Source organism: Heterostelium album, assembly GCF_000004825.1.
Source record: "Heterostelium album PN500 unplaced genomic scaffold PPL_scaffold8, whole genome shotgun sequence".
NCBI classification, from domain to species: Eukaryota; Evosea; class Eumycetozoa; order Acytosteliales; family Acytosteliaceae; genus Heterostelium; species Heterostelium album.
Genome location: NW_008805070.1, coordinates 618,937 through 641,856, shown reverse-complemented (window position 1 = coordinate 641,856; position 22,920 = coordinate 618,937). Strand labels below are relative to the sequence as shown.

The following is a 22,920-nucleotide window of genomic DNA, read 5'->3' as shown; positions in this document are numbered from 1 at the left end:
AAAACTCAAGCACCCCACACACCTAACAAAATTGAGTCGATTAATTAAAGAATCAGATTTGGTCTGAAACCAAAAATATAATTAAAAATAATAATAATCAATTTGTTTAATTTTCAATCAAATAACAAAGATCTATTATTTGAAAAATTATTCAAGATTGATCTGACTATTGGGCTTTTATTTGAAAAAATAAACTATCTGTTCTAAAAACGACAATCAATATATGATTTTCCATAGTTTTTTGGACTTGAATTAATAATTTCAACTTATCTTTGTTTTGGGGCAAATTATTTGAGAATCTATAAATATCAGAAGTCAAGGACAATTCCAAATCACAAAAATCAAATACTTAACAATCAATCAAATATTAAAACAAACCAATTATTATTAACATATTATCTCTATTTTATCAATAAAATTATTAACAAAAACAATGGATCCAGTTTCGAAAAAATTAAATATTCCACAAATCAATGGACATATTGAAGATTCAGTAACTCCATCAACCAACAGTAAGAAATTCAGATTCGTTGAAGTTCCAGATTATCTTGGAAATGGTCAAATCCATATCAAAACCAGAGGTTATGCCAAACCACAAAACCACAGTATCTTACTCTATTGTTTACCAGACAATCATGATACTGTTATGACTTTGAACTTCACGACCGCCATTCAATGTACAAGTGCTCGTCATTACACTTATACTCCAACTCAAACTGAATGTGCTGCATATTATGCAATCTATGTTTCAAACCAAACCAGTTATCCATCAACATTACCTGCTGGTGATATCTTAACCATTCCAGGTTATATCACTTTTACTGCTGGTAAGTTTTAAAAATATTTTTAATTTAAAATATAAAATCAATACTAATTTCCATTATTTAATATTTAGCTGGACCATACACACCAGATTCAGTGATTGATTCAATCAATACCGGAGTTAATGCTTGGGTTACAGCTCAACAACAAAATAGTCTCGCAAGATTAACAGCAGGTGAAGATCCACAACTTCCATCACTCAGTCAAACAATCTCTGAATTGCATGATTATGGTGTTCCACAAGGTTTCTTCACAACCGATGTCACCAATAACATTCAGATTCTATTGAATCAATACAGTGATTCATTCAATCAATTGAAAGAAGCAATCAAATCAAAAGGACCAAATGCAATCGTATCAGCCAAACATGATGTTGCACTTGGATGGGGATGTTGGTGGTGTCAAGTTGGATTTGGAATCATCATCACTCTCTTGACTTGTGCGATAACCGTTGCATTGATTGCATTGATTCCAACAGGTGCTGGTGCTGCTGCTATCGGTGGTATTGCTGCATATTTAGTGACTTGGTTCGATATCACTGCTGCTGTTGCTTCAACTGTTGCCGCTGGTCTTATTAAAACCATTGGTACTGTTGCTTCAGTATCTATAGCTACCATCTTACTCAATTTACCAACACTCATCTGTGAAGCCATCGGAACTTGCAGCAGCAGTTAAATCTTTATGATTATAACTAATCTTTAATTATTATTGTATATATCTTTAATTCACCAACCTTAAAATAAAAACAAATTGAATTCCTTTCAATTCAAAGTTGTCAGTCTAACTTTATTTATTATGATTTTTTTTAATGATTTTGAAGTTTAATAAACCAATGGATAATAAACAAAATTAAAACATAAACAATTGCTTTTATTAATTTATTCTCTTGGTAGATTTATTCTAAATTGTCTTGCTTTTTGAAGGAGTTGTCTCCTTGACAATTTCTCACCATCTGGAAGTGTAATAGTTTGTTTGTTGTTCAGAAGAGATAATCCAATTTCTTTGTAAACCGATGATCGTGTGTGGTCAGATTTGAATGCTTCAAACAATAATTGTTGTTTTGTCATTGATTCTCCATTGTGTAATGTGATTGATATGTAATTTGAAAGTGTTAATGCAAGTCTAAAGTATAATCTAGAATTAGTCGGATCACACTCTATAGCTTTCAATAATAGTTGTCTCTTGGTCATCGATTGTCCATTGTGTAGCGTAATTGTCGCACCATCTGAAAGTGAATTTGCAAGGATATAATATGAATGTGAATCGGTTGGGTTGTATTCTATTGCCTTCACACAAAGTTGTTGCTTGTTCAGTTTTTGTCCATTATGTAGTTTGATTGATTCACCTCTTTTAAGAATTAATGCTAGATTAAAGAATGATTTAGAGTTGGTTGGATTACACTCTATTGCTTTCAAGAATAATTTTTGTTTTGTCATTGATTGTCCTTTCGGGAGTGTAATTGTTGCACCTCTTGGAAGAGTAAGTGCAAGGTTATGATAAGCACTGGTATAAGTTGGATCACACTCTATTGCCTTCAAGTATAATTGTTGCTCTGTCATTGATTGACCTGATGGGAGTATGATCGACTCTCGATTCTCATCTGAAATAACGATTGCCAACCCGAAATAAGAATTGGCAAAGTTTGGATCCAGAAGGATGACTTTCAATAAGAGTTGCTCTTTCGTTATTGATTCACCTGATAGAAGTGTGATTGCTTCTTGATCATTATGATTAAGTGCCGCTGCAAGTTGGAAGAGTGCATCTTTATCATTTGGATTGATATTGATTGCATTAAGATATCTCTGTTTTTGATCATCCATATTGATTGTATAATAGATAAACCTGCGGTTGGTTTTTAAATGAAATAAAGAAGAAATAGGATTGACTAGATATTCACAATATCAATAGATAACATTTTTTGAACAAAATCAGGAGAATTTGAATTCATGTTTTTTCTATTTCGACTTTATTTTTTTATTTTTTTTATTATTATCCTTTATATCATTATTTATTTGAAATTTTTTTATTCTATTAAATATAAATTAAATTGATTTAATTTTAAAGAATGAAAAAATTTTCATTTTATTTTATTGTCTTCTTGACATTTGTTAACCATTTGGAAGTGTTGTAGTTTTGTTATTGTATTCTTTTTATTTCTAAAAAATCTATAAAATCAATATATATTTATTTTTATTCCAAAAATAAACCATAAAAAAAACAAAATAAACAGACCAAAATAATATAATATATTATTAATTTTAACATTTTCCTTTTTTAGAATTTTGTTTCAATTTTTCTCTTTAAAAAAATATCAAAATTTTTAACCTTAAAAAAGGGGGTAATATTAATTAATCAATCTTATTGATTTTATTTTAATCACAATGTTTATAATAGTAATAATAACTATAATAGTAATAATAACTATAAATCATTTTATATTTAAAAAACGTAACAACAACAACTACAGCAATAATAATAATAATAGTCTAAAAAGCAATATAACATTAAATTCAAATTTTAATACAAAAAATGACAATGAGACATTGCTAAAAGAAATTAATAATAATAATAATAATGATAATGATAGTGACAGAGTTATATCGGTTCAACAAAATCAATATTCACATCAAAGAATTTCTGAATTTGAAAAACAACAACAATCATTTTTGAATCAATATTCTGATTCATATGGTTATAATCAAAGAATAGATCATATTAGAAACAATGATTTCTCAGTATTAAATGGTAAAGTAACAACACAAAGTACTAGTAAAAAAACAAAACCATTTAAATTTTAACAAATCTTATTTTACAAATTCCTTTGCTATATATATTATAGATTGTTGTTATTTAGATCATACTGCTTCTACTATTCCATCGAGTGTACAGCTTGACTTGGTCAATCAGGATTTGAAATCGACAATCTATGCTAATCCACATAGTCTGAATCCGATTGGTTTGAAGACAACGGAATCGATAGACCAAGCTCGTGAGAGAATACTCCAGTTGTTCTCTGCACCCTATAGACAATACACTGTTGTATTCACATCGGGTTGTACCGACGCCTTGAAGAAGGTAGGCGAGTACTTCCCGTGGCAGTCGAAACACTCGACTTTCTTCTACTCTACAGAGGCACACAACTCACTGCTTGGCATCAGAGAGTATGCCGCAGAACGAGGCTCAAAATTCCGACCAATACAATCAGCATTCTTCAAACAATCAAACAACTCCCATTTCAATGACATCGTCAATGTCATTCAACGTGAGGTGCAACCAAACGATGGTTCCTACAGTCTACTGGCTTTCCCTGCACAATGCAACTACAACGGATCCAAATACAATTTAGAAGTGATCAAGATATTAAAACAGAAATTCAAGTATGTAAAATACAACAAAAATAGTTTCAACACAATCAAGTTAGATCTAACATAAAAGTTTAAAGAAATTTAAAGATATTATTAGATGTAGCTAGTTTTGTACCGACTTCACCATTTGACTTGTCGGAATATCCAGCAGATTTCATTGCACTTTCATTTTATAAGATGTTTGGATATCCAACCGGTTTAGGTGCTTTAATTATAAAGAATGGTAAAGTTTTGTTACTTTAACAACAACATTTAATAGTGATGTTTTTCTAATTCGTTCCGTTTATATGTATCTATAGATTGCTTTCCATTATTAAACAAAGTATATTTTGGTGGTGGAACAGTTAATGCATCACTCTCATATGAGAGATTTCATGTTTTTAGAGATGTATTGCATCAAAAGTTTGAAGATGGTACACTACCTTATCAATCGATAGTCTCGTTGAAATATGGGCTGGATATACTCGATGGATTGGGAATGGAGAATATAAAGAAACATACATTTTCGTTGATTCAATATCTAAGAGATAAAATGGTGGAACTAAAGCATAGTAATGGTTCACCTTTATTGGTCATCTACGCCGATAATCATTATATCGACTCGAATAGACAGGGTGCCATTATCAATTTCAACGTATTGAAAACCAATGGACAACCAGTTGGATTCAACGAAGTAGAGAAGCTGGCATCACTTTGTAATATACACCTAAGAATAGGATGTTTCTGTAATCCTGGTGCATGTCACAGCTATCTATCTTTGACAAGAGACGACGTTGAGAAACATCTAAAAGATGGACACGTCTGTTGGGATGACAAAGATATAATCGATGGTAAACTAACTGGTTCCATAAGAGTTTCACTTGGTTATATGTCAAATTTTAAAGATATTTTTGTAATTATTTAAACAATTTTTAACTATTACCAAACACAAATTTTTAGTTACTAATCATATATATTCTGTGAAACAAACAAAACAGACATTTATAGAATTTTTAAAAGATAATTTTATTGATGAAAATCATTCACAACTAAGTTCTCCATGTGTCTCATCATCGATAAATGGACAAGCAGATCGTGGCGATATCTATCTCTCGGAGATCAATGTTTATCCTGTGAAGTCATTTGGTGCGTTCACCGTTGATGAATGGGAGATTGGTCCATCTGGTCTGCTCTATGATAGAGAGTGGACTCTTATCGACCAGAACGGTGTATATATCAATCAAAAGAAACTACCTGTTTTAAGTTTAATTTCAACACATATCGATCTACAAGATCGGGTTTTGAAACTTAAGGCTCCAGAGATGCCAGAGTTGGTATTGCCACTCGACTACTATCCAAGATCATCGATGGATGTAATTCAGGTGTGTGGTGACAGCGTCGAGGGTCTTCTCTATGGAAAAGATGACTTGGAAACAGTTGGCGATGTCAGCAACTGGATGTATACATTCACAGGCAAACAATGCCATTTGGTGCGAAAGAACCCTGATAGTCATAGAAAGTCGAGGATGGCAGTGAAGCACAATAACAACGACTCCACCACCAGCACCACGACAACCACCGAAGCATCGAAAGGAACTAGAGGCGAAGAGATATCATTTGCAAATGAATCACCGTTTTTGATGATAAGTGAATCCAGTGTTAAAGATCTAAGAGATCGTGTCGTATCAAGAAATCAAAGTAACAGTCTAGCCAACGAATGGAACTGGATCACAACCAGTAGCTTCAGAGCAAACTTTGTAATTAAAGGTGGATATCCATACGAAGAGGATGGATACGATAGATTTACAATTGGAGAAAATACCTTTCAAACAATTGGATTGTGTAATCGATGTAAAATGATATGTATAAATCAAACAATGGGAATCGAAGAGAAAGAACCATTGGCTACCCTATCTACCTATAGAAGAAATCAAGGTAAAATAGTATTTGGTCAACATCTACAATATGTAGAATCACAAGAAGGCTGTGATGGTACTATTAAAAAATTGATTTCAATTCATTCCAAAGTAGAAAGAATAAATAAGTAAATAGTATATAAATATAAATATAAATATTAAAAGTAAAAGAAATGTTTTATATCTTTTGAGTCTATATCTATAACAATGTTGTTGAATTTATAAATTAATATTATTCAAAAGTTGTAATACATGATTATTTATAAATAAAAAATGAAAAAAAAAAAAACAAAGTTATAATAAAACAATTTATTTTAAATTTTGATATCAAATATGTAAAAATACTATATATATATATAGCTTAATTTATATTATTAACGATCTTTACAAACTAAATTTATACAACCTCTAATACATTCCATTGTAGTTTTACCGTATGAAATTCTCTCACCGTCGACAGCAAGAATTCCTTCTTTGTTCTTTTGATGTCCTGGCTCTAAAACGATTGCTTTAACTTTATACAGATCGATGTAAGGACTGTGAATATGTTTACCTGTTTCGGCATCGGTCAGAATCGATACCAATGCCGCTTTCGATATCTTTGGATTGTATTTGATGACGATCATCTCGATGAAACCATCAGAGTAATGTGCCGATGGCGAAGCGATGAAATCCGCCGATAAATGTGTGACTGTGCTTGCAATGAAACCAATGAATTCACCCTCGATCGTTTTCCACTCTTCGGGGTTGGATTGGGCGAGATTGCCGGTCGGCACCTTGGGAAGTGGCACAACGATCTCGCGGGTCGGGATAGTTCCAGAGGTGTTTAGTGGTGGTGTAGTCGATGTAAGTGGAGGTGTTGATGAACCGTTCTGTTGAGTAGTGGAACCGCTGGTGACTGACGATGCCAACGACGAAGGTGGCGATCCGCTCGGTGAAATAACATCGGAGCTCGAGCTCAGCTGACTTCGTGAGAGGCTTCCGCTGTTGTTTAGGAAATATGAACCACTGTTGGTGAGTGGTGAAGATGGCGCGATGCCATCGGTCGAATTTGAAAGAATATTGTTGATGTGTTGGACGCTGTCTACACTTCTGCAGATGTCGCATGCTGGTCCACACTTTGGAATCTTATTTAGCTCGCTCTTTGGATGATCGACTGCCGGTAGATACGAGATCTTACCTTTGTAGATACGTAGATTTAAAATACGGATCGCTGCGCCAAGCTGTAGACGAATGGGTCCGAGCGAACGGAATCGCTCCGATTCGATGTCGACGTCCGACACCAGACCCCAAGTCAACGAGAGAATGGAACACCATTTCTGCTCGCCTTGCTCGACAATAGAAACATCGAGTGGTCGCGAGTGTCCACGGACACAGGCAAGCGCCGACGACATCGAGTCGGCCCAAACCCAGTGAGCAGGCAATTCCGTTTCCAGTTCCCGCCGGTATAAGACATAATCTAATATTTCTGGCGTCCATCCAGTCGTCACGTGCCAGCAATCCATTGATAAACTCGTGGAACAGACCGTCACCACTGATGAAAACAATGGTGTCGTACTTCTCACGCTTAAATTTGTATCCAATCTGTTTGGCATGCTCCGGACCCTTGGTGACAGTCTTCTTGACCGTCATCTTGGCGTCCTGCTTGAAGAGCAGCTCGACTTTCTTAAAGATCTCCTCTGCCATGCGCTTTCCACTCTTTGGGTTGAGAATGACACGCACTCTTCGTTTGTCGGGTGATCCTCCCGGCATGGCATTCAAAACATGCTCCTGGATGGCGCCGCTAAATTGTTTGGCAAGCTCGAGACTGTCGAAATCGAATGCATAGTCCTTGCGCTTTCTGATCTCTTTGGTGACCTCTGGCGATGTATTGATACAGGCGTGTAGAATCACACGATTCGGGCGATCACTTCCGCCTAAATCGTAACCAACGATCGTATCTGTATTGAGATATTTCGTCAAGCTGTTGCCCTTTTCCTTTGGTGTGAAAACGAGTGCCTCTTGCTTGAGTATCAGAGTGTACTGACGCAGCTTGTAATTGGCATCGAGCTCAACGAGGACAGGCAACGCATTGATCTTCTCTATCCACTCTTTGTTGATCGTGACTGTATCTTTGGTATCGTTGTCCATTCTAACTACAACCTTTGAATCCAGTCTGAATTTGTTGACTTTAACCGTTTTCTACTTTCTTTTTGGGTTTATTGTTTTAATTACAAAGCTAAAACTCCGATAGGGGTTTCACTTCATATAAACAATAAAAAAAAAATTGTGAAAAATTTTAATTTAAATAAAATATGAATGAATTTTAGATTTTTTGAAAAATCTGTAAACTAATAAAATTAATGAAGTGTTTTTTTGTTGTTGCGCTTAGAATTGTTTGAAAAGGAAGTAGTTGTTCTTTTGCTTGCTTATTTTTTTGTTTTCTTTTTCTTTTTGTACTTTTTCTTCTGTTTTTTTTTAAATAAAATTGCTATTATATATATATTTAATTATAAACTAAACTTGTTTGATATTATAATTGTTTGTTTGTTTTTATTAAAGTTATATGTTTTGTGTTATTATTTGTAAAAGTGTGTGTGAGTGTGTGTTGTTTTTATTTAATCTGTTTTCTTGAGTGGGTGTGGAGGTATTTTAAGTAATTTCAATTTGAGTAATACGTATTATTATTATTGTAATACAATGTTAATTTTAACAAATTATATAAATTAATTGTACAATGTCAAGTTGAAATGTAATGTTATACAAAAAATGAAATGTTAATCGTACAATTAATTTATTTAATTTATTGTACAGGTCGGTTAAGAAAAAATCGGATTTTTTTAAAATTCATTTTCCATTTTTTTTTTCATCACCCAGAGTAGAGTTGTCATAGGTTTTTTCAGAAAGAGAAAAAGGAAAAAAAACAGTTTGATTCCATTATGTTGTTTGCTTCTGTTGACTTCCATTTTTGTAGTTGAACTTTTCAATGCGCCAAACCCATCTGCAAAGATCAAACAAAAAAAAAAATCTTATTTATATGTTCACTTATATAAGTTCTTTAATTTTTGAACATTACATTTCATTTTGATTGAACATCTAGTTTAGTAGTTGTTGTTGTACTTTAACCAAACATTATATACAATTATTATATGTGGTAAAAGAAATTCAACTTTATGATTTAATGAGTTTTTTTGTTATATCATTCAATGATATTAGTTTAGTTAAATAATAATAACTAGATCTGATATTTAATTCAGGAATTTCAAAAAAAACAAATTTAAACTTAAACTTTTTTTTTTTTTTTTTTAATTACGATCTTCAGTTGTTTTTGATTTGATCACATTTATTGACAAACATAAGAAAGATGTATATATAATAGAAATGGAGTCATATTTATTTAATAAACAACTGTTTCCACCTACTGGTGTAGAACACTGTATACGAGCTAAACTTATAGATGATAATGCAGTTAATCTAGTCATTGCAAAGACATCGTTATTACAGGTTTATACAATTAGATATGATCGTATAGAACAACAACAACAACAACAGCAACAAACAAATGAACAACAATCACAACAAGACACATTAAAACCATGGTTAGAATTAAATTTAGAGTTACAATTGTTTAGTATTATTGAATCGTTGAATTGCGTTAGATTGCCAGGCGATGACATCGACTCGTTGATACTCTCGTTCAGAGATGCAAAGGTGTCGATCGTCAAGTACAACAAAGCAACAGAGAAACTAGACATTCGTTCGCTCCACTACTTTGAGGGCAACTCAGAGTTGAAAGGCGGTCGAAAGACCTTTAGAACACCACCACTCATTCGTGTCGACTACCAACAACGATGTGCAGTAATGTTGCTATACGATCGTCATCTTGCAGTTCTACCATTTCCAAGATCATTCTCAATATTAGATGATGAAGAAGAAGAAGAGGAAGAAGAAGCGGCAGTAGTAGCAGATCAACAACAACAACATGATGAAAATGAACAACAACAACCACAAGATGATCAACAACAACAACAAACATCAGAGAAAAACAAAAAGAAGAAACAATCGGAATCATATGTAATCTCACTCAATTCGCTGGGCATTGAAAATGTTAAAGACTTTTGTTTCCTTCATACCTATTATGAACCGACGCTGCTGTTCTTGCATGAACCCTCGCAGACTTGGACCAGTCGTATCAGTAGCAAGAAGTTTACGAATGTGCTGACTGCAGTGTCGTTGAATATCGCTCAGCGACAACAGCCTGTGATTTGGTCGATCGAGCATCTGCCGTACAACTGCGAGCGACTCGTTCCCGTACCAGACCCACTCGGTGGTGCAATGGTGCTGACACCCAACATACTCTTTTACTTTAATCAGTCGTCGCGATACGGTTTGGAATGCAACGAGTACGCACAGATCGATACAGGTGACCAATTTCAATTCCCAATCGATTCATCCTCCACCAACTTGGTATTCACACTGGACTGCGCTAATTTTATATTCCTAGGTGACAGATTACTTGGTTCATTAAAGGGTGGTGAATTGTATGTATAACCATATTATATCTATAATCTATATTCATATAAATATATTAACAAAATCAACATATAAAAAGATTGATATTTCATTTGATATCAGATGGTAGAAACGTTCAAAGAATTAGTATAACAAAAGCTGGTGCAAGTGTATTATCTTCAACTGTAAGTTATTAACTTTACACATATACATATATATTAATATCTATATTAATAATACTAATTAAAATAAAACATATATTATTTAGAGTTGTGTCTTGACAGATAATCTATTGTTTTTAGGATCAAGATTAGGTGATTCTCTTTTATTACAATACACAGAAAAGATTATAGATGTAGATTCTTCAGATAATGTTGAGAATTTAGTAAGTAAAGAATAACATATATATATATAGATTGATTTAGATTTGAATTATTTAATTAATAATATTATTGTAAACATAACAAAAGAGTAATCCTTATAAGAAGAAAAAGACATCAGAGGTATTTGATTTGTTTGATGATGAAGAAAGAAATTCAAAGACAGGCGCATCGGATGCCGATGGAAATGGACAATCGCTATTTGACGACGAAGATGATATATTCAATGATAAGAAGAATCAGTTGAAATCCTATAGGTTGAACATCTGCGATCATATCACTAATATCGGTCCGGTATCGGATTTGATTACCGGTGTCAGCTATGACCATGCGTCGGTATCGAACGACGAGTCGTTTGAGCAGCGCAGTCTAGAGTTGGTGGCGTGCTCCGGTCACGGAAAGAACGGTGCACTCACAATCCTTCAGTACGGTGTGCGACCAGAGCTGAACACCTCGTTCGAACTGCCGGGTGTGCGACAGTCGTGGACACTCTACTACGACGATCCACTTGCCGCCAGCCAGTCGGGGTCGAGCGCATCGAACGCCGCCGCGTCTGCCGCGTCAAAGAAACGACAACACGAGGAAGAGTACATTCGATGCCAATTGGCATCACTATTTGTTCTTATCGATGGATAGCTCCACTCTGGTGTTCCAAACCGGTGGACAACTCAAGGAGGTAGCCAAGTTTGACCACGCCACTATCACTGTCGCCAACATGTTTGGACGTCGACGTATTGCGCTAGTACACCAGAATGGAATCAAACTGCTAAGCGGTCACTCCAACATCACACAAGAGATAAAGTTAAAGTCGGTCAAGATGGCGTATATTGTCGATCCCTACGTACTGATACTTCACAAAGACGGCACCATTTCGCTGTACCAAGGAAACACCGGAATCACTCAATTGCTTGAATATGAATTGCCACAACCTAAAGATGGTGTAATGTCATGTTCGATGTTTCACGATGTTAAATCATTCTTTTCAATCAATAATAATAGTCATACAGAACAAAGCAATAATAATAGTAGTAGTAGTACATTCAACTTTGATACTGACGATGAAGATGATAAGGATGGTGATGTTAAAATGAATGATAAAGATCAATCTTCATCTTCAACTTCAACAAGTAGCTCCTCTACTACTTTACAACAACAGAATGTTTATTTAATTATTTTAACAAAGAAATCAACGATGGAATTGTATAGATTGGATACAAAAGAGCTTATTATATCTGCAGCAAACGTATCAAAGGAATATGATATATTAGGTGTTGCTAGTCATCAATTCACAATGAATCAACAACAGTTACTTGCTCAACAAACTCAACATCATAATATTAATAATAATACAAATGGAAATGGTGTAAATCAACAACAAGAAACACAACCAAAGATTGTAGAAATAGTGATACATTATCTACATAATTCACCACACTCATCACCTTATTTAATGGTAAATATTATTAACAATCAACATTTTAACAAAATATTATAGCTTTTATTACTTTTTTCACTAATTTCCATATATTTTTATTACTTCCTTACTTACTTACCATCTAAAGATATTAAATGAATTTGGTGATATACTTATTTATAAAGCGATTAAATATAAAGATTCAATGGATAATACAAAAGAGTTGATTAGATTCATAAAGCATACAGATCAGAATCTTCATTCAAAGCAGAGAGAGTATAGCTATGGGATCGATCCATCATCGGAATCATCGTTCTACATCAGAAAGATAGTTGCATTCGATAATATCGGTGGTCACAAAGGTGTTTTCATGTGTGGTAAACGATCGCTTTGGTTTTTCTGTGAGAAGAATTACCTGAGAGCACATCCAATGAATTTCAAAGATCCAGTAACCTCATTCACCTGCTTCCACAATATCAATTGTTCATATGGATTCATTTATTTCACTGAAAAGGTATATTCTCTAACTTTATACTTAGAGTTATCTCTTCAAAAGTATTAATACCAATCATTTATTATTAGGGAGTTTTAAGAATTAATCAATTATCAAATATGATGAACTTTGAAAATGAATGGGCAATCAGAAAGATACCTTTGAGAATGACATGTCATAAGATCAGTTTCCATCAGGAGTTCAAGTGTTATGTTTTGGTGATTTCATATCCACAGGCACCTCAGAGCGATGAAGAGGAAGAGGAGAAGGAAAAGAGTAAGAAACCGTTGATCCTGGAGGAGAAGTTCCAAGTGAAATTGATCGATCCCTCTATGAATTGGTCGATTGTCGATTCATTCTCGATGAGTGAAAAAGAGACGGTTCTCTGTGCCAAAATCGTTCATCTAAAGTATGCCGATGTCGACGGTATCAAGCTGAAGCCGTACCTCTGTGTTGGCACTGCCTATACCCACGGTGAAGACACAGTCTGTAAAGGTCGTATATTGGTATTCGAAATCATTTCACATCGTGAGGTGCAAGACGACACTGGCGAAGAGAAGAAGCGTCTCAATCTGCTGTACGAGAAGGATCAAAAGGGACCGGTTACCGCGTTGGCCGGACTCAATGGATTGCTACTAATGTCGATCGGACCCAAGTTGATCGTAAACAACTTTAGTTCGGGTTCACTCGTTGGAATTGCTTTCTATGACACTCAGATTTTCATTGTTAGTTTGTCGACCGTCAAGAACTACATTCTGGTCGGTGACATGTACAAGTCGGTCAGTTTCTTCAAGCTGAAAGATCAGAAACAATTGATTCTGCTCGGCAAAGACTATGAGGAGATGAACACTTTCTCCAGTGAGTTTATTATCGACCAACGTGTTCTATCTATTATTGTCTCGGACCGCGAGAAGAACCTGAGAATATTCAGTTTCGATCCAAACGATCCAGAGTCGAGAGGTGGACAGATGCTGCTGTCAAAGACCATCTACCACATCGGCACCAACACCAACAAATTCCTGAGAACACCACTCAGACTACCGGATGGAACGTTGAGGAACGACATGCATCTGCTCTTCTTTGGTTCGCTGGACGGCGCCATCCAAGTGTTGGCTCCACTCGATAAAAAGCAATTCCAATTCCTACAGCAACTCCAATCGCGACTCTACCTATTGCCACAAACCGCTGGACTTAATCCACGTGAATTCAGACAAAAGAATGATCATCAGTATTTCACTCAGCCTGGACACTACATCATTGATGGTGAGCTTTTGACACTGTACCAGTTCCTCTCAAAGGATGATAAGACACTCATTTCTCAATCACTTGGAACCAACATCAATGAGATAGATAGACAAATTTCAATACTCAACAATTCCTATTCAATATTTTCATAATCCAATTCAAATAAAAATAAAATCTCATTCATTTCTTTTGGATCTGAATAATACATTAATTTTACCCAAAAAAAATCCAATCTAATATTATTTTGGTACCAATCTACCCAAAAACCAACTTAAAATTCCCAAATTTTTCTTTACAACTTAGGATTTGGCTCAAAAATTCTTTGTAATTGAAGAATAACTTTAAAAATAAAGAAATTGCTTATTAATTTGATTTAAAAATAGATATTTTCCTTTATTGTATATTTTAGATCAATCATTTAAACTTTGATCACAAAGATGATTCTTTAATCAATAATAATAATATATAATAAAAATAGAATTATAGCTTATAATAGACTAAAACATAACTATTGATTATTTCTTTAGATTATTAATTAAAATGTCAAATTCTTTTTTCAAACAGAAAAAAATTAGTAAAGTGTGCTTTTTTTAAAAATAATAACAATAAACAAAATAGAGATAATAATCAATAATATAAATTGACAAATGTTGTTTATATTTATATTGACATTAATAATTCAATCATTTGGAAATGTTCAGCAATAATAAATCATAAATAAATTATAAATAATTACTATAACTATTATAATAATTATTTGAGCATGAATATTATTTCAAAGGTGTTAAATATTTAAAATGATTGGATTGTTCAAATAATAATAACAATAATAATAATAATAATAATAATAATAATCAAAGTCAAATAAAAAAAAAAAAGAGTAGAATTTTTTTGGTTTAAAAATTTTTTTACACACACTAGTTTACTTTACGTTTTAAGAAACTAAGTGATAATAAATCTATCTAAAATTTATTAGATTTTATGAATAGATCAAGTACACTTTTTAGTTCATAACGGTGGCAAAGTCGAGACAGGTGATGTTTCTGTTGGATTGGTCGGTCATGAGGAGGGTACCACGGTAGTTACCTCTTGGGGTGATGAATGGGATGTTGATGGTGGTTTGGAAAGTGAATGGACCAGCGGCAACTGGGCAGCTAACAACAGAGCAGATATCGTTGTTGAAGGTTGGGAGACTTCTCCAGGCACCGGCAACGTAGTATTGAATGCTGAAAGATGATTGACCAGCAGAGATTGGCTCATCGAGAGTACCGACGAGGTTGACGGTGGCACCTTGTCCGATGACTGGGGGATCTGGGGTGAGAGTCAATGTAGTGATGTCAAAGGTGGCGTCAATGTTTCCTGGACAGTAAGACCAGATGTCGGCGTAAACCAAACCCAAGCACAAGAAACTTAAGATCAAAGCACTGATAATCTTATTCATTTTTTTAAATTATTAAAAAAAGAGGTATGTGTTATATATTTAGATATAGATAAAGAAAAAGTTAGGTATGAAGAGATAAATATTGCTATCTATTTGTCTCTCTACTAATTATTTGTAAAAAAATTATTTGTTGTTTTTGTGATGTGTGGATCAAAAATAAAATTTTTTTTATAACCACCGAGGGAAGGCTCGCAAAACAAACATCAAAATTCAAAAAGAGATTTTTTATTATTTTTAAATTTTATTTTGTTCAGGCTTGAATCGGATTTGAACAAAAAAAAAAATCAGATTTTTATCTTGCTAATTCAAATCCAAAAACAAATAAATTTAAATAAATTTTTATTTATTTACTTTTTTTTTAAAAAACAAGAATTGAATTGAAGAAATATAAATTGTAGGAGTGGGTGTTTGTTTTTTTGTTTTTTTTAATTGTTTAAGATAGGATTGAAAATGAGGGGGATAAAACTCCAATATCCCCCAGTAATTATTCAGTCGAATCTTTTAATATACATTCATTATTTTTATTTTATTAATATTATTTTTATTATTATTAATATTATTTTTTTCAAAGCACTGTAATGAATACTTAAAAGGAAATATCAATGAAGTATAGCATGTGACAACTTGTTACTCGAATTATTCAAATAAATACCAATGATTTTTAATGATAATAATATAATACATTGAAATTAAATTGTTAATTTTCAATAATTATATATATGGTATACTACAGTGTTTAGGGTTTATTAGATACCATTTTTATTATTATCATTATATTATGTTTAGAAATGAATTGAATTGAATTGAATTTGAATTAGAATTGGTGGGTCTAAAAGTAAAGTTATTTTTAAAATATATAAAAGTAGTAATAAAAAATACTATCAGAAAGTAATAAAATTTTTTAATAATAATAATAGAGTAATAAGATATCTTAGAAAAAAATAAAATAAAAAAATTATATTGTAAAAATATAATAATGAATTATCAACATAAAGATGAATCCAATAGGATTCATAATGTTGTCAGTGAAGAACAACCAACTAGGATTGTATCTTCCAATCCCAACAGTATTAGTAAAGCACCATTGGTTCACTATGGTGAGAAAGAAGGGGAGTTCTATGAGAAGAAACATATGACTGGCAATGCCATAGAGGATGAATACTATGAGGATGATAATCTTCCAAGTGGTAGTGGTCTACACAACCAGAGCCATGTCAACAACGATACTACAAAGCCAACTCTCAGAGAGGAGTATATAGATAACATCCGAGAGGACAGAGCACGTGAGAATGAGATACTACGTCAAGAAATCATAAAGAAAAGGGAGCAGGATCTCGAGGAGAGATACCAGAGAGCCAGAGCAACCGGATTGACACCTGATCATACTAAAAGAAGAGACCTACAACAACAACCAATTGATGCCAAACAGCAGCCCATGAAGGCCAAAGATGTATCTTTATATGGACTCCAAGCCATGATCATCAAAGAGAACAATCCAAATGTATCTGATGAAGTCATTCTCCAGAGAATTAGTAAATGGCAAACGGAAGCAAGAACCTATCTTTCTGAAGGTCAAAACCAAATGGCAAAAGAATTAGAAGAGATTCTTGTAATTGAAACTTATTGTATGTAGTTAGTATTATAAATTTAGTCTAATAGATAATTAACTTTTATTAAATTTATAGTTAATAGAAAAGAATTGGCATTGTTATATCGTGAATTTACCACTTTTTCAAAAGGTTCACTTTACATGTCAAAACTTCAATTTCAGTCTTTCATAACAATTTTTCAAGAAAGTAATGCTTTGACTGATTCTTTATTAAGTGCAATAGATGAGTATGTATAATCAATCAATTATATATAGATATAAATATACTAAAGATTATTAATAAACTTAATTAATTCAATTTTCTAATTAGAAATGGAGATGGTGATATTGCTTTCCCAGAGTATGTTTATGCCTTGTCTGTAATGTCAAGAGGCTCTGTTAAAGAAAGATTAACATGTAAATATCAACAAAACGATTATATACAATTTTATATAGTATATTAATATAAGAGAACATTTAAAGTTACTTTCTTAATTTGCGATTTTGATAGAAATAATATGGTTTCTAGAGATGAAGTATATCAAGTAGTTTCAACCATGAGTAGAATATTCAGTAAGCTACCATTCACCAAAGAGAGATATATATCACCACATGAAGTAGTAGCTGCAGTATTCAATGGTGGTCTTACCATGAATGGTTCTGGCTACCTGCAAGATAAAGATGAACTTTCACTACCAGAGTTCATCGATAGAGGTCTGTTAGATGCCGATCTCTCTAGATGTTTTGGTATGTTTGACTTCTTTTATTTCCAATTCGTATTGCCATTTGATGAACTAGTAAGTACTTTAAAAGCATATACATTAAATTTGTAATCAATAGTCGACTAATCTAATCTAATTAATCTAATAATGTAGTTCATTGGTGATAAAGTACATATGGGAGGAATGATCACTAAGGTTAAAAATGTATCATTCTTACATATCCATTCCGTTCATAATAGAAGATTGAAAATTAAAGATGGTTTTTTGATTGTCTATCAGAGAGGTTTGGATCTAAAGTACACCAAGCCATCCAGAGTAATATTCTTACCGGGTTCGACTGTAAGTGTTGTTCAAGACTTTCAAAAGAGAAAGAAGTTTAGTACCAAGTTCCAGAGTTATCACGGTTTCAAGTTAAACAGTGGAAACTACTCTCGTTACTTCTTTGTAAAGAGCCGTGAGGAAGCCGACGATTGGGTTAATGCCATTCGTCACTACTCTAGAATTGGCTATCGTTTTCAATCCTTTGCTCAACCACAACCAAACAATACTTGCCAGTGGTTCGTCAACGGTGTTAATTACTACCGTGAGTTGGCCAAGGCTATTGAATCTGCTCAGTATGAGATCTTGTTGACCGGTTGGTGGGTTTGGCCGTATGTCATCTTGGACCGTGACACTCCAGAGAGAATGCTCGCTACCAGACTTGACAGACTGCTCACCAAGAAAGCCAAGGACGGTGTAAAGGTCCATGTTTTAATGTGGAATGAGACCAATGTCGGTGTACAGCTCGGTACTAAACACGCCAGTAAGTGGCTGGAGAATTGTCATCCAAACATCCAGGTTATTAGACATCCCAAGATCTACCCACTTTCGTGGTCGCATCATCAAAAGAGTGTCATCATCGATCAGCTCGTCGGATTTGTCGGTGGTATCGATATCTGTTTCATGAGATACGAAACCGATGATTTCCCATTGATCGACTTGGATAGCAAGCTCTTCCCAGGCAAAGACTATGGTAACATTTGTTCAACGGTAATTAGAACTGGTAATCCACATAAGGATCAACTCAACCGTCATGAAGTTCCAAGAATGCCTTGGCATGATGTACATATCAAGGTGGTTGGACTATCAGCCAAGGATTTGGCAGCCAATTTCATCCAACGTTGGAATCATGCCAAGACCAGTGACAAACATTCCAATTGGGGAAAGGATGTGCTCTTGCCAAAGGACTATCTGAAGGAGCACCAAAAGACACATCCAAACGGTTTCTTTAATGCTCTGTCGGACTTGAAGAGAAACGTGACAAACATTGGTTATGGTACCGAGAGAAGAACTATCTATCATAGACCGGTCGACAATCCAGAGGTTAGAAAGCATGCAGCCGACCAAGCCAAGAAATATATTAATCCCATTGACAACTCTATTGGTTACGATGGTATCTCATTCAATGAAATCGAAGCGGAAGACGACGACAATAGCTCTGAGATCGATAACACTCCAGTCAATGTTAGCACACCAGCATCAATCACCAAGAATGCTAATGTTCCGGAATGTCTAGTGCAAATCGTTCGATCTGCTTGTCTTTGGTCTGTTGGAGCTGATACTGAGTCATCTTGTTACAAAGCCTATATTACCACGATCAGAAATGCCAAGCATTTCGTTTACATTCAGAATCTGTTCTTTGTATCTTCTTGTGGTGCCAGACTACCCAAAAACCGTATTGCTTTGGCTTTGCTACAGAGAATTAGACATGCCATCATCAACAAGACAAACTTTAAGGTTATTGTAGTCACCAGTATCAATGCTGGAGGTGACGTTAGAGATCCTGCAGCAAGAGTAGTCATTGGATGGACACAAAGAACAATCAACAAGGGTGGTCAATCAATTGTCGAGCTCCTACAGAAGGAATTCCCAGACGTCGATCTATCGCAATACTTTGGTGTATACTCTCTAAGAAAGTGGGAGACATGCTTTGACAGAGTCTATACCGAGCAAATCTATATCCATTCTAAAGTGTTGATCGCCGATGACAAGGTAGCAATCATTGGAAGCTGCAATATTAATGATCGTTCAATGATGGGTGTCAGAGATTCAGAGTTGGCTGCCGTCGTTACAGATTCCAGTATGGTCGAGACAAGAATGGATGGAAGAGATTTCATGGCCGGTGAGTTCTCTCGATCATTGAGAATGTCTCTCTGGAAACTTCATTTAGGTTTGAGTGACTCTGAGGTCACTTCAATCATAGATCCTGTCGCTTCCTATGAAAAGGTATGGGTACCAACCGCAAAGAACAATACTTTAGTCTACAAAGATGCATTTGGAGATTTTATTCCAGAGAATCAAGTCAGACTCCCACTCCCAGATGATCCATGTCTTAGATACGTTGCAAAGAGAGACGAGCTACTCAATACTCTCAGTAGAACTAAAGGATTTGTAGTTGAATATCCATTGAATATGTACAGTGAAAGCAACCTGCTCTCAACAAATTTATTAACACCAGAACATTATGTAAATACATCAGTTTTTATTTAAATTTTTAAAATTATATCGAGAGTTCTTGACTTTACTTCTTTGATTACTTTTTTTAATAAACATCCTCTATCTATAAATTATTACAAAACACTTAAAAATATATATAATTTGTTAAAATTTTTAAGCTTTGATTCAAACCTAACACTCTCTACATGAATAAATGTAAGAGTGATTGTTTTCTAATCGATTAGAAGGAAAATTATTGTTTCAAATTGACTAAGCATTAATTTTTCTATTAACCGATAATTTATTATCTCTATAAAACAACAGATACTCGTTTAAACAAAATTAATTAATTTTGATTTTGTGTGTAAAAAAATGTCAAATTGGTGATCATTTTCATTGCCCATTAAGTAATATAAGAAACTTAAACTGTCTCCATATTAATTCCATTGATAAATTTAGAGACAAAAGTTTAAAGAGAATCAAAACTCTTATAGCCTATTAACAAATTTCAATTCAAAGAATCAGATCCAATTCAATCTTTTACAAACAGTTGTTGTATAAAAAACATCAACTTGTTGAGGTAGTTGTAATTTTCTTCATTTGTCTTGTTCTGGTTACTTAAATAATCTAATTCAAATAGTATTGGGGTATGGAGGAGAGTAAGAATCAACACAACTACTTACTTTCATAGTCCGAATTTACGATACCACAACTTCGGGTTTTTTCAAATACCTTGAATTTCGATTTTTTAGTTTTTGTGGTCTTAAAATGGGCAACTACAAACAAAAGTTTTTGAAAAAAAAAGTCCAAAATTGTGTTTTGGTAGTGAGAAAATAGTGATCTTTATCAAATTTAATATCTTTTGATTAATCAAAATCAAAAAAGAAAAATAAAAAGGTGTGATTCGATCAGATTGGCACAATTGATCACCATAATATTCAGCAAAAGATATCATTTAACTCCACCAAATCAGAATTGTTATCCTAGAACTAGATTTTACATTTTTTATTTACTAAAATTCTCTATAAAAAGGAAATATTTTCTTCTATTATTTCATTCACATCATTTATTATAAACAATAATATTACCTATAACTAATATTTAAATATTTATTAAAACTATTTTTCATCAAAATATAACTATAATAGAAAAATGTCAACAGATACAAAATTATTTGACCTTATTCATTTTGGTTGGGCACATTTTTTAAAATTTAAAATAGGACAAACAGACTATTGGCTTATCGAAGAAGGTGATTACTTAAAGTTTGTACCTGAGATACCTTTGTCTGAGGGTTACTATGATTTTTCAAAAGCACCAGTCATTAGGAATGAAGGAATGACATATGGTACTTTCTTTTTTGAATGTGCAAAGAGTGGAACTCAAAATGTTCGTAATGGGTATGCTTTAATTTATAAAAAAATAATTGTTTTTTTTTTTTTTAATAAAATTTGATATTAATTTTAAAAAAAAAATTTATACCTCTTTTAAAATATATAGAACTCCAACTAGTTTTACCCAAGTTACATCTCAACCATTTTATGATGGACACCCGTTTGTAGCAGATTCAAAGTATTTCAGGAATGGAAATAATCTAAACAAAAGTCCTGCGATTTTTAGAATAGAGTTTGGTGGAATAATTCATGATAATACTACCAATTGCGTTTTTGGAAATATTGATGGTTGGGCCGGTCCTGTCACAGAGCAAACTGTTTACAGAGAGGTGCCAATCTTAATTCATGTTGCGCCAAATGTTACCAAGGATGGGTTATTTTATGATCCTGGATCAAGAATTTACGGTTACAACGGTTATAACTACCCTGAATACAATGGTCAGAATAATAACAAGATGGCATCCATAAAACCAGTTTTGAATGCCAATGAGCAAATGATGGTACAATCATTCGCCACTCAGTATCAAGCTTGTCTTGCCAATTGTGATTTAAATAGAGATAACAATATTGATAAGAATGAATTGATTCAAATTTTGGTTCGTTCCAATACTCCATATGATCAAGCTCTTAATTCAGTAAACAAGATATTCCAAACATTGGATGTTGATAATAATGGTGTTATAAACTTCCAAGATATTATTATTTATAATAATACCTCACAACAACCACAACAACCACAACAACCTGGTACAGTATCATGGGAGGCTTACAACAGAGCAAATGGATACCCTGCTGACTATAGAGGTGGAGCAACACCACAACCAGCTCAACAACCACAGCAATCCCAACAGCAAAATCTCCAAGGTCAACTACAACCATACAATGGAATGCAATTTCAAGGTTTCCCAATCTTTAAGAAAGGTCAATTAGAAGAATATTATGCAATGGTTAATGGTGCATACAAACAAATCAATTGGTTAAGAGACAATTTTGGTGGAGGCCAATGGGTTAAAGTTGGTTGGTAATTTAATTGTGTTGATCAAAAAAATATTTATTTTTATAAAAATATTCAATATTAAAATAAACAAGCTTTCAACAAATTTATTAACACAAGAATATTTTTTAATACAAGGGTTTTTATTTAATTTTTTTAAAAATTATATCTATAGTTCTCGACTTTTTTCTTTGATTACTT

The 22,920-nt window shown here is 33.5% G+C and overlaps 7 protein-coding genes across 7 annotated transcripts; 5 read left to right on the top strand and 2 right to left on the bottom strand.

Annotated features, from left to right (window-relative positions):
- Window positions 1–433: 433 nt before the first annotated feature.
- Window positions 434–1,497, top strand: PPL_07885 (uncharacterized protein; the record flags this gene model as incomplete). Its single annotated transcript, XM_020578719.1, has 2 exons — window positions 434–827; window positions 896–1,497. The coding sequence occupies 2 exons, from the start codon at window positions 434–436 to the stop codon at window positions 1,495–1,497; spliced, it is 996 nt and encodes a 331-aa protein (XP_020431588.1).
- Window positions 1,498–1,700: 203 nt separating this feature from the next.
- On the bottom strand, window positions 1,701–2,642 carry PPL_07884 (uncharacterized protein; the record flags this gene model as incomplete). Its single annotated transcript, XM_020578718.1, has 1 exon — window positions 1,701–2,642. The coding sequence occupies one exon, from the start codon at window positions 2,640–2,642 to the stop codon at window positions 1,701–1,703; it is 942 nt and encodes a 313-aa protein (XP_020431587.1).
- Window positions 2,643–2,887: 245 nt separating this feature from the next.
- Window positions 2,888–6,338, top strand: mocos (molybdenum cofactor sulfurase; the record flags this gene model as incomplete). Its single annotated transcript, XM_020578717.1, has 7 exons — window positions 2,888–2,949; window positions 3,308–3,591; window positions 3,662–4,199; window positions 4,265–4,410; window positions 4,487–5,079; window positions 5,165–6,210; window positions 6,326–6,338. 7 exons carry the CDS (start codon window positions 2,888–2,890, stop codon window positions 6,336–6,338), a joined length of 2,682 nt encoding a protein of 893 aa, XP_020431586.1.
- Window positions 6,339–6,456: 118 nt separating this feature from the next.
- On the bottom strand, window positions 6,457–9,144 carry sgkA (sphingosine kinase; the record flags this gene model as incomplete). Its single annotated transcript, XM_020578716.1, has 4 exons — window positions 6,457–7,012; window positions 7,263–7,616; window positions 7,851–8,022; window positions 9,138–9,144. 4 exons carry the CDS (start codon window positions 9,142–9,144, stop codon window positions 6,457–6,459), a joined length of 1,089 nt encoding a protein of 362 aa, XP_020431585.1.
- A 298-nt stretch (window positions 9,145–9,442) lies between these two features.
- On the top strand, window positions 9,443–15,519 carry cpsf1 (CPSF domain-containing protein; the record flags this gene model as incomplete). Its single annotated transcript, XM_020578715.1, has 9 exons — window positions 9,443–10,602; window positions 10,674–10,758; window positions 10,842–10,958; window positions 11,044–11,540; window positions 11,590–12,406; window positions 12,516–12,881; window positions 12,950–13,718; window positions 15,095–15,321; window positions 15,370–15,519. The coding sequence occupies 9 exons, from the start codon at window positions 9,443–9,445 to the stop codon at window positions 15,517–15,519; spliced, it is 4,188 nt and encodes a 1,395-aa protein (XP_020431584.1).
- A 1,003-nt stretch (window positions 15,520–16,522) lies between these two features.
- PPL_07880 (uncharacterized protein) lies at window positions 16,523–17,598 on the top strand (the record flags this gene model as incomplete). The annotated part of the gene is made up of 4 exons (XM_020578714.1): window positions 16,523–17,171; window positions 17,232–17,382; window positions 17,466–17,551; window positions 17,591–17,598. The coding sequence occupies 4 exons, from the start codon at window positions 16,523–16,525 to the stop codon at window positions 17,596–17,598; spliced, it is 894 nt and encodes a 297-aa protein (XP_020431583.1).
- A 54-nt stretch (window positions 17,599–17,652) lies between these two features.
- On the top strand, window positions 17,653–22,870 carry pldB (phospholipase D1; the record flags this gene model as incomplete). Its single annotated transcript, XM_020578713.1, has 6 exons — window positions 17,653–17,885; window positions 18,276–20,361; window positions 20,972–20,990; window positions 21,554–21,731; window positions 21,832–22,746; window positions 22,858–22,870. The coding sequence occupies 6 exons, from the start codon at window positions 17,653–17,655 to the stop codon at window positions 22,868–22,870; spliced, it is 3,444 nt and encodes a 1,147-aa protein (XP_020431582.1).
- Between the last annotated feature and the right edge of the window lie 50 nt (window positions 22,871–22,920).